The sequence below is a fragment of the Theropithecus gelada genome, chromosome 10 (assembly GCF_003255815.1).
Source record: "Theropithecus gelada isolate Dixy chromosome 10, Tgel_1.0, whole genome shotgun sequence".
In the NCBI taxonomy this organism is placed as follows: Eukaryota; Metazoa; Chordata; class Mammalia; order Primates; family Cercopithecidae; genus Theropithecus; species Theropithecus gelada.
In genome coordinates, this window is record NC_037678.1 from 96257174 (window position 1) to 96271105 (window position 13932).

General features: G+C 46.2%; 1 protein-coding gene across 4 annotated transcripts; it reads right to left on the reverse strand.

Moving 5' to 3' along the window:
- Positions 1-2079: 2079 nt before the first annotated feature.
- On the reverse strand, positions 2080-13627 carry VSX1 (visual system homeobox 1). 4 transcript variants are annotated; one of them, XR_003121510.1, is made up of 6 exons: positions 12925-13627; positions 10676-10754; positions 10056-10179; positions 8924-9104; positions 3731-3838; positions 2080-3214 (listed from the first exon to the last, which is right to left on the reverse strand). XR_003121510.1 is itself a non-coding variant. In XM_025399856.1 (5 exons), the coding sequence occupies exons 1-5, from the start codon at positions 13346-13348 to the stop codon at positions 3117-3119; spliced, it is 906 nt and encodes a 301-aa protein (XP_025255641.1). In that variant the 5' UTR covers positions 13349-13627; the 3' UTR covers positions 2080-3116. The 4 variants fall into 4 exon arrangements, 3 of the variants coding, with proteins under 3 accessions (XP_025255641.1, XP_025255642.1, XP_025255640.1); XM_025399856.1 differs by lacking the exon at positions 3731-3838; XM_025399855.1 differs by lacking the exons at positions 2080-3214; positions 3731-3838 and adding an exon at positions 6658-7772.
- Positions 13628-13932: the final 305 nt, after the last annotated feature.

The window sequence follows — 13932 nt, forward strand, 5'->3', positions numbered from 1 at the left end:
TCTAGTAGAGGGAGACAAGGGGTAAGAAAACTGAGCAGTTTAAAAAATGAAAAAAGGAGAAATAGACTTAAAAGAAAGGGTAAAAAACATTTGCAAATACAAAAAATAAATTTGTTAAAATAAAATTTAAATGTCAACAATTATAATTGATATAAATGGAGTAAATTCTCTAGTTAAAGAAAAGATTTTTGGAACGGATTTTCAAAATCTCAACTACATACTCCTCAAGAGACAAACCTAAACCTAAAACATATTTAGAAAGGTTGATAGTAAAAGTATAGAAAATATTTACCAAATAAATATGAATTAAATATCAGACAAAATGCACAGTAAGACAAAATGCAAAAAAAAGTTAAAAGGGGAAACTTTGTATGATAAATGTTCACCAGGAAGATCTAGAAGTTCTTAACTTACAGACACCTAATAATACAACTCCAAAAATATGAGCAAAAATTGATGGAAATACAAGGGGAAACTGAAAAATTGACCCTCATAGTATTTTCAGGCCATATATAAGAAATCCCAAAATCATTTTTTAAATTGGGGCAGGGACTGTATATCATCTAAATCCACAAAAGTGGCTACTTCACTGGATTCAAACTTTGTTTACAAAACTGAACTCGGTAAAACCAGTTTGTGTGTACAGATGGAACTTTAGGTCATAATAGTTCTTTCAGATTCTGTGATGCATTCAGTCATGGCTGGGGTTGTTGGCCATGGCAACCTGTCCCACTCCTGCTCCCAGTCTTGTGGGCTTGTGGGCAGGTGCCTTGATTTGGGAGAGGATGCAGGACTGAGGAGTGGGAGAGGGGACGGGCAGAATGCCCAGCAAGTGTTCCTTCTCCAGTCTGTCACGCCAAGGGCAACCAGGGCTGGGTGCCACCCAGATCTTCATGTTGCTGCGTAGAATGACTTCAGAGGTCTCCATCACAGAGGCAAAAGAGAGAATTTATCACAAGAACTCCCCTGACTGGTCACGGACTGCCTTGTGTGTGCTATGGACTTCTTCTAGGAAGGCCTTCAGGGTCCATAGTTGGAAGTACCAAGCAGGAGTACCTAAGACGTCCACATCTCAAAGTCAGAGAAGCCCCAGGGCAGTGTTAAAAGAAAAATCTTAGGCAAACTAAATGTAACAGAGTTTAATTGAGTAAAGGATGATTTGTGAATTGGGCAGCCCTGAACGGGAATAGGTTCAGAGAGGCACCAGTGCTGCCACATGGCCAAAGAAGATTCACGAACAGAAAAAGGAAAGTCACACACAGAAAATGGAAGTGAGGTACAGAAACAGTTGGACTGGTTACAGCTTGATGTCTTATTTGAACATGGTTTGAACAGTTGGCCCACTGTGATTGGCCAAAATCTCAGTGATTGGCACGAGAGTAGGTTACAGCCTGTTTACACATCCAGTTAGGTTATAGTTTACTATGTACAAAGAAACCTGTTGGCCAGACTTAAATATGTAAGGAGGCAGCTTTAGACTAAACTGAATTTAACAGCAGGAAGCAAGACCAGTTGCTGTGGCAATGGCCGGAGTAAGAGATATTTGAGGAGATGTGATCGGGGCAGAGAAGTGTACCATGCAGGAATTTCTTGCAAGACTCATTGCATTACTTGGGAAAAGGAATGCCGCCCCCCAAACCCCTGCACACACACACTCCTGTGCAGTATTTGGCTTCACCTTGGTCATTGTTATGGAATCTCTGGCCCTCCAAGGGCTCCCTAATGGGACAGTAAAGGAGATCCCAGAATCTCCTCCACTTCCCAGTTTAGTTACTGCACAAAATTGACTGTGTTAAAGAGGGAAATAGAAAAGAGGCAACCTGGCTGGTCAAAGGACAAAAAAATTCAGTTCTGCAGGAGGAATGAGTTTAAGTTCTGTATACACGGTGACTATAGTTACTAACAATGTGTTACATACTCGAAATCACCAAAGGGGTAGATTTTAAGTGTTCACACCACACACACACAAAAATTATGTGAGGTAATGCTATGTTAATTACCTGGATTTAGTCCTTCCACAATGTATACACATTCCAAAACATTATGTCTTACACCATAAATATATACAATTTTAATTTATCTATTAAAATGTAATTCTTATAAAGAAAGAATGAAAAGGAGGAAGTACTCCTTTTTAGTAGGCGATCTTCAACAGAAGAAAGTGAAAAAAAGTCCTAAAATGTCAGTATGAGACAACAGATTCTGCAATGACAGGAAGGGTGGGTAACAGACAATTACGTGAACAAACACATTTCAAAACCCGGGTTGAGATCAGGGGTCAAAGAGGAGACGACCACGGCTGGTGACTTAGAGGGTCAGTAAGAGGGACCAGGGCAGAAAAGCACAGAAACTCTTCCGCTTAAAATTTCAGGCTGTGAACTCACATGGGTGCCTAGCTGAGCGCCCAGGCAGACGCAGGTCAGCCACGCTGGCCGAAGGGGATGCCTGTGTGTCACTCATGATGGAAAGAGGGGAAAAGGGGAGCCAGCCTGGGGTGAACTCTTAAGAGCTGGAAGTAGCTGGGGCAGTGGTTCACGCTGTAATCCTAGCAACACGGGAGGCTGAGGTGGGAGGATCACTTGAGCCCAGGAGGTAGAGGTTGCAGTGAGCTATGATCGTGCCACTGCACTCCAGCCTGGAGACAGAGTAAGACCCTCCCCTAACCCTCAGTGTCTTTTTTTTTTTTTTTTCTTCAAGGCATTTTGGGTTGAGGAAGTCCAGAAAAGTCAGAACAATGCCCTGGTATGACATTTCCCTTTCAACAGATAATCTTGCGTAGAAGCAGTTCCGAGTGATAGACAAAGCCTCTTAAATAAGGAGGGGCATTTCTGTAAGAGCAGTTTTCTGCACCTGTCACTTGGACCTAGCTGTCATGACTGCAGGTTTATTCTCATCAGCTGATAACAGATACAGGAAAGCACACGCTGAACTTGGAAGACCAACGCTTTCAACTCCCAGGTTGTTGAATTCCTTGCACATCAGGGTGCCCTGCAGGGGGCAAGTCTGGTAGCAGTGATCATCGAGGATGACACAGGAAAATTGGCATGCTTCCTGAGGCAGAACAATGCTACCTGAGCACTTCTCCAGAGGGGCAGACTTTAGCAGCATTACAGGGTTCAGCTGAAGGTCATCAGGCACCACAGCAGGGTTTGGGGAGCCTGTGTGTCTCCTGCAAAGTCCAGTGAACAGGAGCCTCCAGGAGCAGAAGTTTGCACTGGAAAACCGAGAGCATTTCTCAACAACTCTTGTATATATGTAGGTAGAAAGAGAGGGGAAGGTGGGGCTGAGAGAGAATAAGAGACTGTGGCTTGGCGAACCTAGCTGAAATAGATGCACACAATTGTGAGCTTAAAATGATTGTTTTAAGCCACAGTTTGGGGAGAATTGAAGGATCTTCTAAATCAAAACATCTGAAAGCTTTATAGTTTAGCCTTTCACACACCAAACATATACACCATGTCTTTAATCCACTTGGAAGTGTTTTCCTGTAAGGTGTGAAGTACAGGTCCAATTGTATGTTTTCCCATATGGACAAACAGTTGTCCCAGTAACTTACCAAAAAGCCAGCCCTCCCCGGGTGTCAGCCACACCAGCTTTGTGTCCACACTATGTGTGCTGCCTGCTCCTTTTCCTGCTGCATGGGTCCATTCTTCCCCCTGAGCCAATACTATCCCGCTGTGATGATCACAGCCTTATCAAAGCACTGGCCTGGGACAGACTCAGTCATCACCTCGTTCTTTAAGGGTGTTTTCCCGATCCTTGGCTCCGAGTTTCTCATCCATTTGACAATCGGCTTAGCAGGTTCATTTCATTTCTCTGCAGCCCAATGTCTCATCCTCTGAGAATGCAAAAGGATCATGAATTTAAACATGATTCATTGGCCACAGAAAACAATTTGTGTTTGCATATATTGTTTTTATATGATTAAACCTAAGGAAAAAGCATTATTTGTTATATCTTGTTCTTCTGTCATTTCTGAAAATATCACCTTAATTCATGAATGTCCTCAAGTCCTGAGCTGCTGCCTCCTGCTGCTACAGAGACAGGAGTGTTAACACTGGTTCCTATTCGGAATGTTTTCAAATTCGCCTTACTAAAATTGTAATTTTTTGAAATCTCCTTTTAGATTTTATCAGCCGCATTTCAGCTGGCAAACAGTTTTGAAAACTGGAAACAATTCAGTCCTACTGTCAGTCTGTGGCCAGATTCCAATCTGACGTGCTGCGGGATTTGAGTAAGGGCTGACAGGACCACGTGTAAAATCCTGCTGGTCTCTTCATCCTCAGACGGGCACTGTGAAAACCACGCAGGAGTCACTGGCAAGATGTGAACTCTTTATCCTGAAAAACTTTCACACGATATTTTTAAAAGCATTTTTGTCTCATGTGAATTTAACCCTATATTGAGAAAGTGGTGTTAATATTTTAATAATGTTAATAATAAAAATTATTTTATTTTTACATACGAATTTTACAAAACTTAGAACATATTTAAAAATTCAAAGTATCCATTTGTCCATGATCTGAAAAATTTTATGAATATTTTAAAGAATTTTCGTCTATTTTTTCATCTTTCTGCACACGTTTCTTGTTTTCTCTCTTAATATCACACACACACTACTTTATCTCCTGTATAGGGATGACCTATTGGTTGGTTGGTTGGTCAGCAGTCATACCCCTTTCCTTCTTGTCTGTTGAAAGGGGCCAAATTACATTAGTTAACGGGCAAAAGAGCAGGGGCTGGCCACAACCCAGGCCCAGAGGTGAATTTTGATTGGACTAAACCAAACAAGGAATTCTGCCCACCTGGCTGGTGACGACTGGCTTAGGCCCCAGCATGACATGCAGCGCTGACCACTGAGGAGTGAGAGGGGGCTCTGCTTGCCGGTGGGGGTTTACTCCTTGATGAAGTGTGGCCGTAAGTGGTCTCCACTGTGATGTCTGGACTTCAGGAGCCTCCAGTGACCTTGCGGGCACAAGCTTGAGTCCTGGATTCCTGATGATGTTCCTGAGCAGCTCAAAGTCCTTATCCCCAGACTCTAGTCACACAGGACAGTGGTGGCCCTCTGTGGGGCGTGGTCAGTTGAGCTCCTGGTCCTTGCACAGCCAGAGAGAGAGAGCAGCCCAGTGACACACCGGGCCCTGCTCTGAGGGTGACATTTTGCTGTGTTCCTAGAGTTCTTCTTGAGTTGTTGTTGCAGACCATTCCAACAAGCTAATATTCCATGATTTCTTTTGTTGGTCCCATATTGTCAAATAATGATAACAAACTTCCTCACTTGAATTGTGACATTAATAGAAATGCCAATAATGACAGTAATAATAGTTAAATATTTAATTTGTTCCTTCCTCAGTTACACCAGAAACTGAGCCAAGTACATTATTCATGTCATCTCATTTAATCTTCAGAAAAACGAGTGTTCTGCTGTTATCCCCATTTTACAGTTGAAAAACCGACAGATCAGAAAGGTAGTGTAACCCATCCAAGGTCACATGGCTAGAGGTGGCAAAGTCTCCTCAAAGACTATGCTCTTACATTATATGTGTATATATACACACGTGTAAGTATGTATACATTATAAAATATTAGTCTGCCATATTGAAGAGAGTTCCTTATGTTAAGAAAGCATCCTTCCATTTTTACTTTAGTGCTTCTAGCCCCTTTGTCTTGTGCCACTTCCTATTTTCTCCTTTTCCTTTGTAACATTACACAGAGATTTGTCCACTACTTGTATATTTTGTATGCAGAACCAGTTGTCAAGGTTATTTATTTCATTTTCATTCTGCCTTACATATTTGTTTATTTCTATCTTTGTTCTTTTATTTAGGGATTTTTTTACTCAGCAATATTTTGTCAGCATCATTTCACATTAATAAATAGGGCTTACTGTTACAATTTTAGTGGCTGCCTGTATTGTCTAAGTGTGATGTATATAAGTTGCACAGCTTACTGGTTCCCTCTCCCAAACTCAATCCTGGATAAGCTAAGGACGAGGGATGGAAGCAACAACCAAGGAGTAAACATGAGGAAACGTGTTGAGAACCTTCTGGGAGGCAGAACCTGTGTGGCCCCAGAGCCCGGAGCCAGGGCTGCTGTCTCTAAACAGGAAAGACAGAAGAACTTCCAGAGTTCATGCCAACTGCTCATTATGGATGCAGTCTCAGGCCTCAGTTATGATCTCTAGTAGCCAGAATTAATACAAGAACACAGGGCTCATCATTTTCTGTTGCTACAGAAAGGAATTGGTGATGTTTAATTTTTCCAACAGTATGGAACTAGCATAGAATGAGAAAAATTGGCCAAAGGGAGAGAGCTTCTGCTTTCTTACCTGCAGAGATGGGACCACCAAGCCTGGCCTGACAGATCACTGTGCCAGTTCCCAGAGAAAGCCCTCACAATGAGCAGCTCCACACTTTCCTTGCACTGCCCTTCCTTCTTCACGAAGCACCACATTTTCCCATCAACTAGAAGGTATCTCTCTGGACTCTGAACTCCAAAGAGTGAGTCAGACACAGCTGCTGCCCCAGAGGAGTTGACAAAGCAACACATGATAAGAGCTGCAGCCTGAAGAATAAATAAAATGTGTCACGTGTCCCCAGATTGAGAAGGGGTGAAGGGAGAGTCTGGCTGGGATCAGAGATAGTGGAGATGTGCATGTGTGTAATAGAGGGAGTGCCTTGAGAAGCAAACACACCACAAAATGTTTATTTTTAAATAATAAAGAAATGGCAAAGGAAACGCAGGAAAGGAAACATTTACAAAATCCAAGTCACTAAAGTGCTTTCAATCAAAAATTGTAAAAGACCAAAAGCCTGGTGTGACCTAAAAACACTGTTTCCAGCTATCCAACAATTGTTTAAATGTGATCCCATGCTATTTTTGAAGGAAATGCAGAAACGCCCAGAGTATGGCTTTCTTTGAGTTCCAATATAAATAGCCTATCAAGTGACACTCAGGAAAACGTAAATTACCCCGTAACAAGAAAATTGAAATATCCAAGGCCAAGTTCAAGGTAAAGACAATATAATTCACTCATGTGTCTGTATGGAGTCTTCACTATAATGATATCAGATTCTTCTGGAGATTAAAGAATTTTATATTTCCTAATTGAGAATGAGGACATCAGACCTAACCTGTTCATCTGTATAGCACATTGAACCACACATCTCAAATGATGCCCAGCAGTGAAATCATTTTTGAACTTCGGGTCCTCCCTGCTCAAGCTACAAAAGAGAATCAAAAGTTTTGCACCAAATTAACTGGTTAAAGTGTCATTAAGGAACCGTTTCCATTCTAGAATGAAATAGAATTTTCCCTAGGTCACTCATCTGTCCTCTTAAAGCAAGTGGCATTGCATTTTATCTTGACAGTGTCAGAAGAAAATCAAACTGAGAGTATATGTCTTGGACCATTTTTATCTTTTGGAAAATGCCAGTGAGGAATATGCACATTTTCAGCCTTTGACGGTGGGACCTGTGGGTCTCATACGGCTTCCACTTTCCCTGGCTGGGGCCCCTCCAGTGCCATGGAGTTGGAGCCTCCTTGAGCACCAGCCCCAGGGTGCACTTTCTTGGTCTCCTGCCGGGCAGAGCTGGAGAGGTCAATAGCCACATCTTCCAAGCCATGCTCAGGGCTCACTTTATCCGAGCCTCTCTGTGGTCCTGACTCACTCTGGCTAGAACCTTCTTTGAAGTGGTCAGAGCCCCAGAGTCCTGCCAACTTATCTTCACTTCCTGGCTTCCTTATCATCCCCATGGATTTTTTATGCATCCCTTGCAAAAAAAAAAATAAATAAAGGAAAAAATAAAAATATAAATTTAAATTCAGCAATGAAGTAAATGTCCTTATTGTTCTCTAAATCCCACTAGAATTGTCCTTGTCAGTGCCTATCTCTGGGGCCTATAGGAAAGGCAGGTAGGTAACTCCCACCTTAGGGGTTTAAAGCAGGTGTCTGACCCCGGGTCACATCCAGCAAAGGTGTTTTGGATGACAGTGATTGGCATTGGGCCCACTTTCCCCAAGGCTGCGGTCTAGTGGATGCCAGTAAGCCACCTCCCCACCTGCTTGTGTAATTTCAGATGAGCCGGCTTGGGTCACTGCCCACAATGCTCCCTCTATTGTTTCAGTCCTTGAGAGCAAAGTCGAGACATATCTATGATTGGAACCTCCAGTGCCCAGCATAGGGCAGCTTGGTAGCTGTTCAAAAACTGTTCGGTGAGCAAAAAACTTCCTCCATCTAAACCTAAAATGCCACCATGATCCTCCTAACTAGTCCCCCCATGCCCGGAGGTACTCATCTGTGACTCATTCCCACAATCTGCGATCCCTGCCTGCTGGTTTCTGGCAACAGCAAACAGGGCAACAAGGGTGGAGCATCCTGAGAGTGCCCAACAGCGAAGTTTGGACCTCAGCAGCGGAGACTGTTGAAGCACCAAAAATCCAAGGGACAGAAAAGCCACTCGGCAGGTTGTTCATGACAGAACCAAGCCCGGGGCCAGCTCTCCTGACTCAGATGGAGGGGCTCACTGTCTCTAGGGGTCGCTGCTCAGCACCGCCCTGTTTCCTACTACCAAGTGCCCTAAATTGTACGGTTTCTAAAAATTCTAACAGCATTCAACACTTGGGAAACATATTTCACATAATGCAGTGATGTCATTTCACCCTTAAATCCCAAATTATTTAGCATGCATAGCCCGGTGAGACTTCCACACAGCCTAGACAATCTCTGTGAAAAATGAGGCAACCGTTCAGATGCTGCAAGCTTTGTTATTAATTAAAAATAATAAGAACGGTTCTGGACCTGCATCTCAGTAAACTGACGTTGCTTTGCTTTGGAAATGGCTGCCTCGGTGGGGATTCCCCCGGGGATTCCCCCACCTCCTACAACACCTCGAGCAGTGCACTCCCGGGGACCCTTCCTTACCCAGGAGCCAGGGCGCGCAGGAGCCCAGCATGCCACCCTCGGCGGAGTTGAGCACGGAGTCGGGCAGCGGGATGCAGTGGCGCACCATCGCCCCGTACAGCCCGTACTCGGCCATCACGCTGCTGCCGCCCCAGCGCTTCTCCCGCTTGCGCCACTTGGCCCTGCGGTTTTGAAACCAGACCTGATTGGAGGCAGGAGAAGCAGAGAGCACACAGAAGAGACAGTGAAGAGAGGCGCCTGGAGGAGCGGAGGCGGCGTCCCTGGGCTCGGAGCTTCTCTCCCGAGCATGATCCCATGCTATTTCTGAAGGAAATAGCTCCCGAGGGCCAACCAGCCGCCCCCAGGGAGCGCGCCCAGGAGCCCCCAGCGGCGCCCATGTGCGGTCCGGACTCACGGGCATTCAGCGCGGTAGGGACACGCGTGACCAAGTCCACTGAAGTTTCCATAGAGTCAGGAATGAAAAAAACTAAATAATCAAACTCCCTTTTCCCACATTGTGTGAAGAGGTCAACTACAGTGTTTCCTGCTTTTTCTCATTGATTGGAAAGAGTTCACTGGGGCAATGGCTCCTTCCAAGCTTAGACTCTTGGGATGCTGGTGATATTTCTCATTAAAAACATTATGTTAATAAAAGACTATTATGAACTCCGGTGTAGTTGTTAAAAAATAGTTAGTGACATATATTCTGACAAAACCAAGAGCAAAATTCTGTGTATGCATGTCAGCGTGTGTACATATGCAGGTAGATGTGTGTATGCACATCCATATTCAGGGGCAGATAATATACTCCACAAAGTGGAGAAGGGTCTTCTCAGGCATTTATGTTGATTTCTTTCAGGGTTTGAGATGGAGAGGCAGTATTTTTTTTTCATTGACATATCTTTATATAGTTTCTAGTTGCAGCACACACTATCGTGTGATTTTAAAGAATGATTTGATACTAAATAATAATAAAATGAAAAAAGGCATGAGGGTCACAGGGACATGCTCTTGTGGTGCCTTCAGCTAAGGGAGTTTCTGTGCAAAGGGAGAGTGTTGGCTGTAGAGAAGGGACTGCTGATTGGCTCACTGAATGTGGGAATGACACGTTCTCTGCAGTGTCTTTGGAAAGGAGAATAGGGACCCCAGACACCTGTATCCGGTCTTCAGGGAGCTCAGTTTTCACAGCCAGCATTTCTCGGGCATACACATCAGGGTAGTGGGCCTCGCTGAACGCCTTCTCCAGCTCTTCCAGCTGGTGAGCAGTGAAAACTGTCCTGCAAGGACCCCAAAACACACACGTGGGCACGTGTCCCCTGGGGACAGCAGCCTCCCTGGCCTTAAGGACCACCGTGCCTACTTCCCCTGCTGTTCACACCCTAGAAGCCACCTCATGATAATGGAACACCCCACCTCTGAATGATTAGCTGATGTAAAGTCCAGAAATTTCATTCAAACAAAAACAGTTCTTTAGCTCTTTCTTAATGAATTCCATCAGCTCATTCTGACAAAATCCATTTGACAGACCCACAAAATTGTCTTTAAAATACTGCCAAAAAAAAAAAAAAATGCTAGCAAAATTGTAGCATTTTCCCAGCCTCCTAGGAACAGCAGAATTATCTTCCCAAATGGCTTCTGTGCCCTTCCTACTGCCAACCAGGAGACCCCTGGGCCTGCCATCACGCAGGGTCATAAACTCTCAGATGCAGGTGCCATACACCTTGGGCTGTGTCCCGAGGAAAGGCAGGCAGAGGGGACTGCCTGGCCCTGTACCTGTGCCGCCGCTTCTTCCTCTTGCCCAGGGTGGGGGATGCCTTTAGGTCATTCCTGTCTTCAGACGGGCTGTCCTCATCTGCTGGCACAAAAAGAAGAAGAGGACTTTAAAGGTGATCATATTCTGCCCTCTATTTCCTGGATTTTAATGTGAGGATTGAAGTTATGAACCTCTTGGGTATTTGAGTAGTTAACAATATGAACTAGCATTTTTAGTGCCTACTAGATCCCAGGTTCTGTGCTTAACACTGTCCATACATTATCTCAAGTATTCTTAATATAATAATAAAACACCAAAATGACTGCTATCATTATCATCCTGTTTTTACAGATGAGGAAACTGAGGCACAGAATGGTTAAGTAATTTGCCCAAGATCACACAGTTAGTAAATGGTGAAGTTGATAATTCAAATCCCAGATTATCTGAAGTCAAAACTACTTGGTTACTGATTGCACCTTCTGTCCCCACACTGCTTCCAAACACACCCACCCCTCTGCCCCCAGCCTCATCATCTTAACCTCTACACCAACATTTCCCAAAGGAAGTCTGGGGCTTGTGACATCAGAATGCTTGTCAGAACTGCACCCCTTCCCTGATGCACCAAATCAGAATCCTTGGAGGTAGGGTCTAGGAGGCTCATTCTTGACAAGTGTGCTCAGATGATTTGTAGTTGCCCTTGAAAATTCAAGAACCATTCCACTGTGCTTTATCTTTTTATACCCATTATATCAAAAAGTCCAGATGGAAAAGAAGGTTAGAACTATTGTGAGATTCATTGCTAGAAAGTATAATTGCCTCAAAATATTTTTAAAATGAATAAAGGCAAAAATAACTAAATAATACTAGTTTTACTCATCCATCAATTAGTTCACCAGAAACCTGACTTGGATGAAAACATTCTGTATTGGACTGTCCAACCTATGAGACATGAGACACATAAGGTTATCGAGCACAAGAAATGTGGCCAGTCAGATCAAGACATGCTGTAAACATAAATCACTCAGTGGAGTTAGAAGACTTAGTGCTCCTAAAAAGTAAAATATTTTTGTATCGATTATGTGTAAAATGATAATATTTGTGATCATTGTTGGGTTAAAACATAGTATTTAGATTCATTTCACTTTTAATGTGACTGTGAGAAATTTCCATCAAACATGTAATCACATTGCATTTCTCTTGGACAGCTCTGCTCCAGACTTTCAGAAACGCCGCCAGAGTAGGATTTAGCTGCCTTTGGTTTTGTAAGAAGGAACCCATCCTATGAAGACAGTTTTTGCATTTTTAGTGACACTAATAGCGAGTTTCATTTTATCTTATATAGAGGCTCATGAAATAAAGTCCTTTCAGAGTGGAGCGAAAATGTGCCTGCCTGTTGATCTGACATGCTTCCTTTTAGTATCAGAGACCCAATGTATTCTTTTTGCCTTGGCTGCCTGGATGCTCAGCTCTAGGTTCTACCACGTACCTTCGCTAGTCCACCCTTTCTTGTATAATTCTTTCTTTTCTCTCCCACACCCAAAACCACTCGCTTTCTTAGCCCTTGACCTTTATAGAATTTCATTGCTTCCTTCTCTTTCCCCGCGACCCGCCAGGATTTCTTTGGGGAAATGGGTAGGCCAGGAACACATCTCTAGGCGTAACTACAATGAATCCTCCAGGTTGCTTGTTTCTCCTGCACGGGGGACTGCGTGGACGCCGCGCCGGCAGAGGAGCAAGGTACCCGGGACTCTCTTTTCAGCACCCCGATGGGCGGACAGTTCCAGGGCTCGAGGCCCCGTGCTCTTCAAGGACCTTCAATCATTCGATCATTTCCGCCCGAGTTTCCACCTGGTACCTTGTTCGGTGCTGCTGGAGAACAACAAAGGTCCGGGCCTTCCCGATTCACACCGCTGCCAGAGGCCGAGACTGGCGCCTGGCGGTGGGGGAAAAAAGGCCCTCTGGAGATGGTTGTTGGGGTGCCAAGACCCCAGGGTCTCATCAAAAGGTTCCAGGTGGTGGAACCAGGTGATGGCGGTCCCACATCGCTAACGGAACAGCACCCCGGATGAGAGGCAGGGATTTGGGATGCAGCAAGGGGCAAGCGGCGCAGTTCCGCGAATGCCCCTCCAGCGACGGGGCCTCGCTCTGGGCTCCCAGCTTAGATCTGGGACGCTGGGGCCAGGGGCGCGGTGGGGCGATGGTCTGTGACCCCTGCGCGGTTCAGAGCCTAGGGGACCGGGGTAGGAGCGTAAAGCGCGGGCCTGATTACCGGACGTCGAGACGCTCTCGCTGCGCTTCTGGCGGCCGAGCGCAGGCGGCTGACGGCTGGGGACCTGCGGGGCAGCGGGCTCGGGGCCCCTGGGCGGCAGGAACGGCACGTCCGCTAGGAGCAGGCAGGGCGCTCGAGCGGCCGTCGGCGGCTGCGTGCCGAAGCCGCAGAGGAGGCCGAGTCCCAGCGGAAGGGCCCCACGCGCGAGGCTGGAGCGGTCAAGCCCCGGGCCTAGGCACGGCGCTGCCGCCGGACCCTCGCAGCTGGATCCCTGTCCCGGGCCGGCGGGCACAGGCAGCTCGGCCTCCAAGCCCAGCAGGTCCGTGATGGCGAAGCCCCGGGGGCGCGAGCCCCTGGGGGAACCGCCAGGCACCAGCGCCCTGCTGCTAGTGCGCCCGTCGGACAGCTCATCCCGGCCGGTCATGGTTCCTTAGCAAGCAAGGCACGAACCTCTCTGGATCCGGTTTGCGGAGGGCCCAGCTTAGAGGAAGCTTTATAGGATTGGGCTGTCGGTCGGGCGCGGGAGGCCTGAAGGGCTCCAATCAGCTGGGCGCCGGCGCGTCGCCGTTCCGGAACCCGCGAGATGGGGACGCCACCAGTTCCCCTCCCCTTGGTTACCGCCCTCCCAGCTGCAGTCCCCTTGGTCACCTCCTTCTCCTCTCTTCTCTCCAGCCCACCCCACCCCACCCCACCCCATTCTAGGATGGAGGGGAGGAAAGAAGGGAAGGGACAATGACTCCGCTCTCTGCCTGTCCCTCGAAAAGTCGCAAGTTCTACATCCTGGCGTGGTCTTCTCCTTCCTTCCAGACTCTGGGTGGAGGCCCACTCCCGGTTGCCCAGAAGCTTCTTTGATGTGACCCAACTGCCTATTAAGACCTAGGGACCCCACTGCAAACCACACCCCGGTGGCTACCACCTATACGTGCTCAGCCAGCCCTCCACCTCCGCCGCCGGTGCCAGGAAGGCCTTCCTGCAAGAAGGCCTTCTCTGAAAATCCCCAAGGGGAAA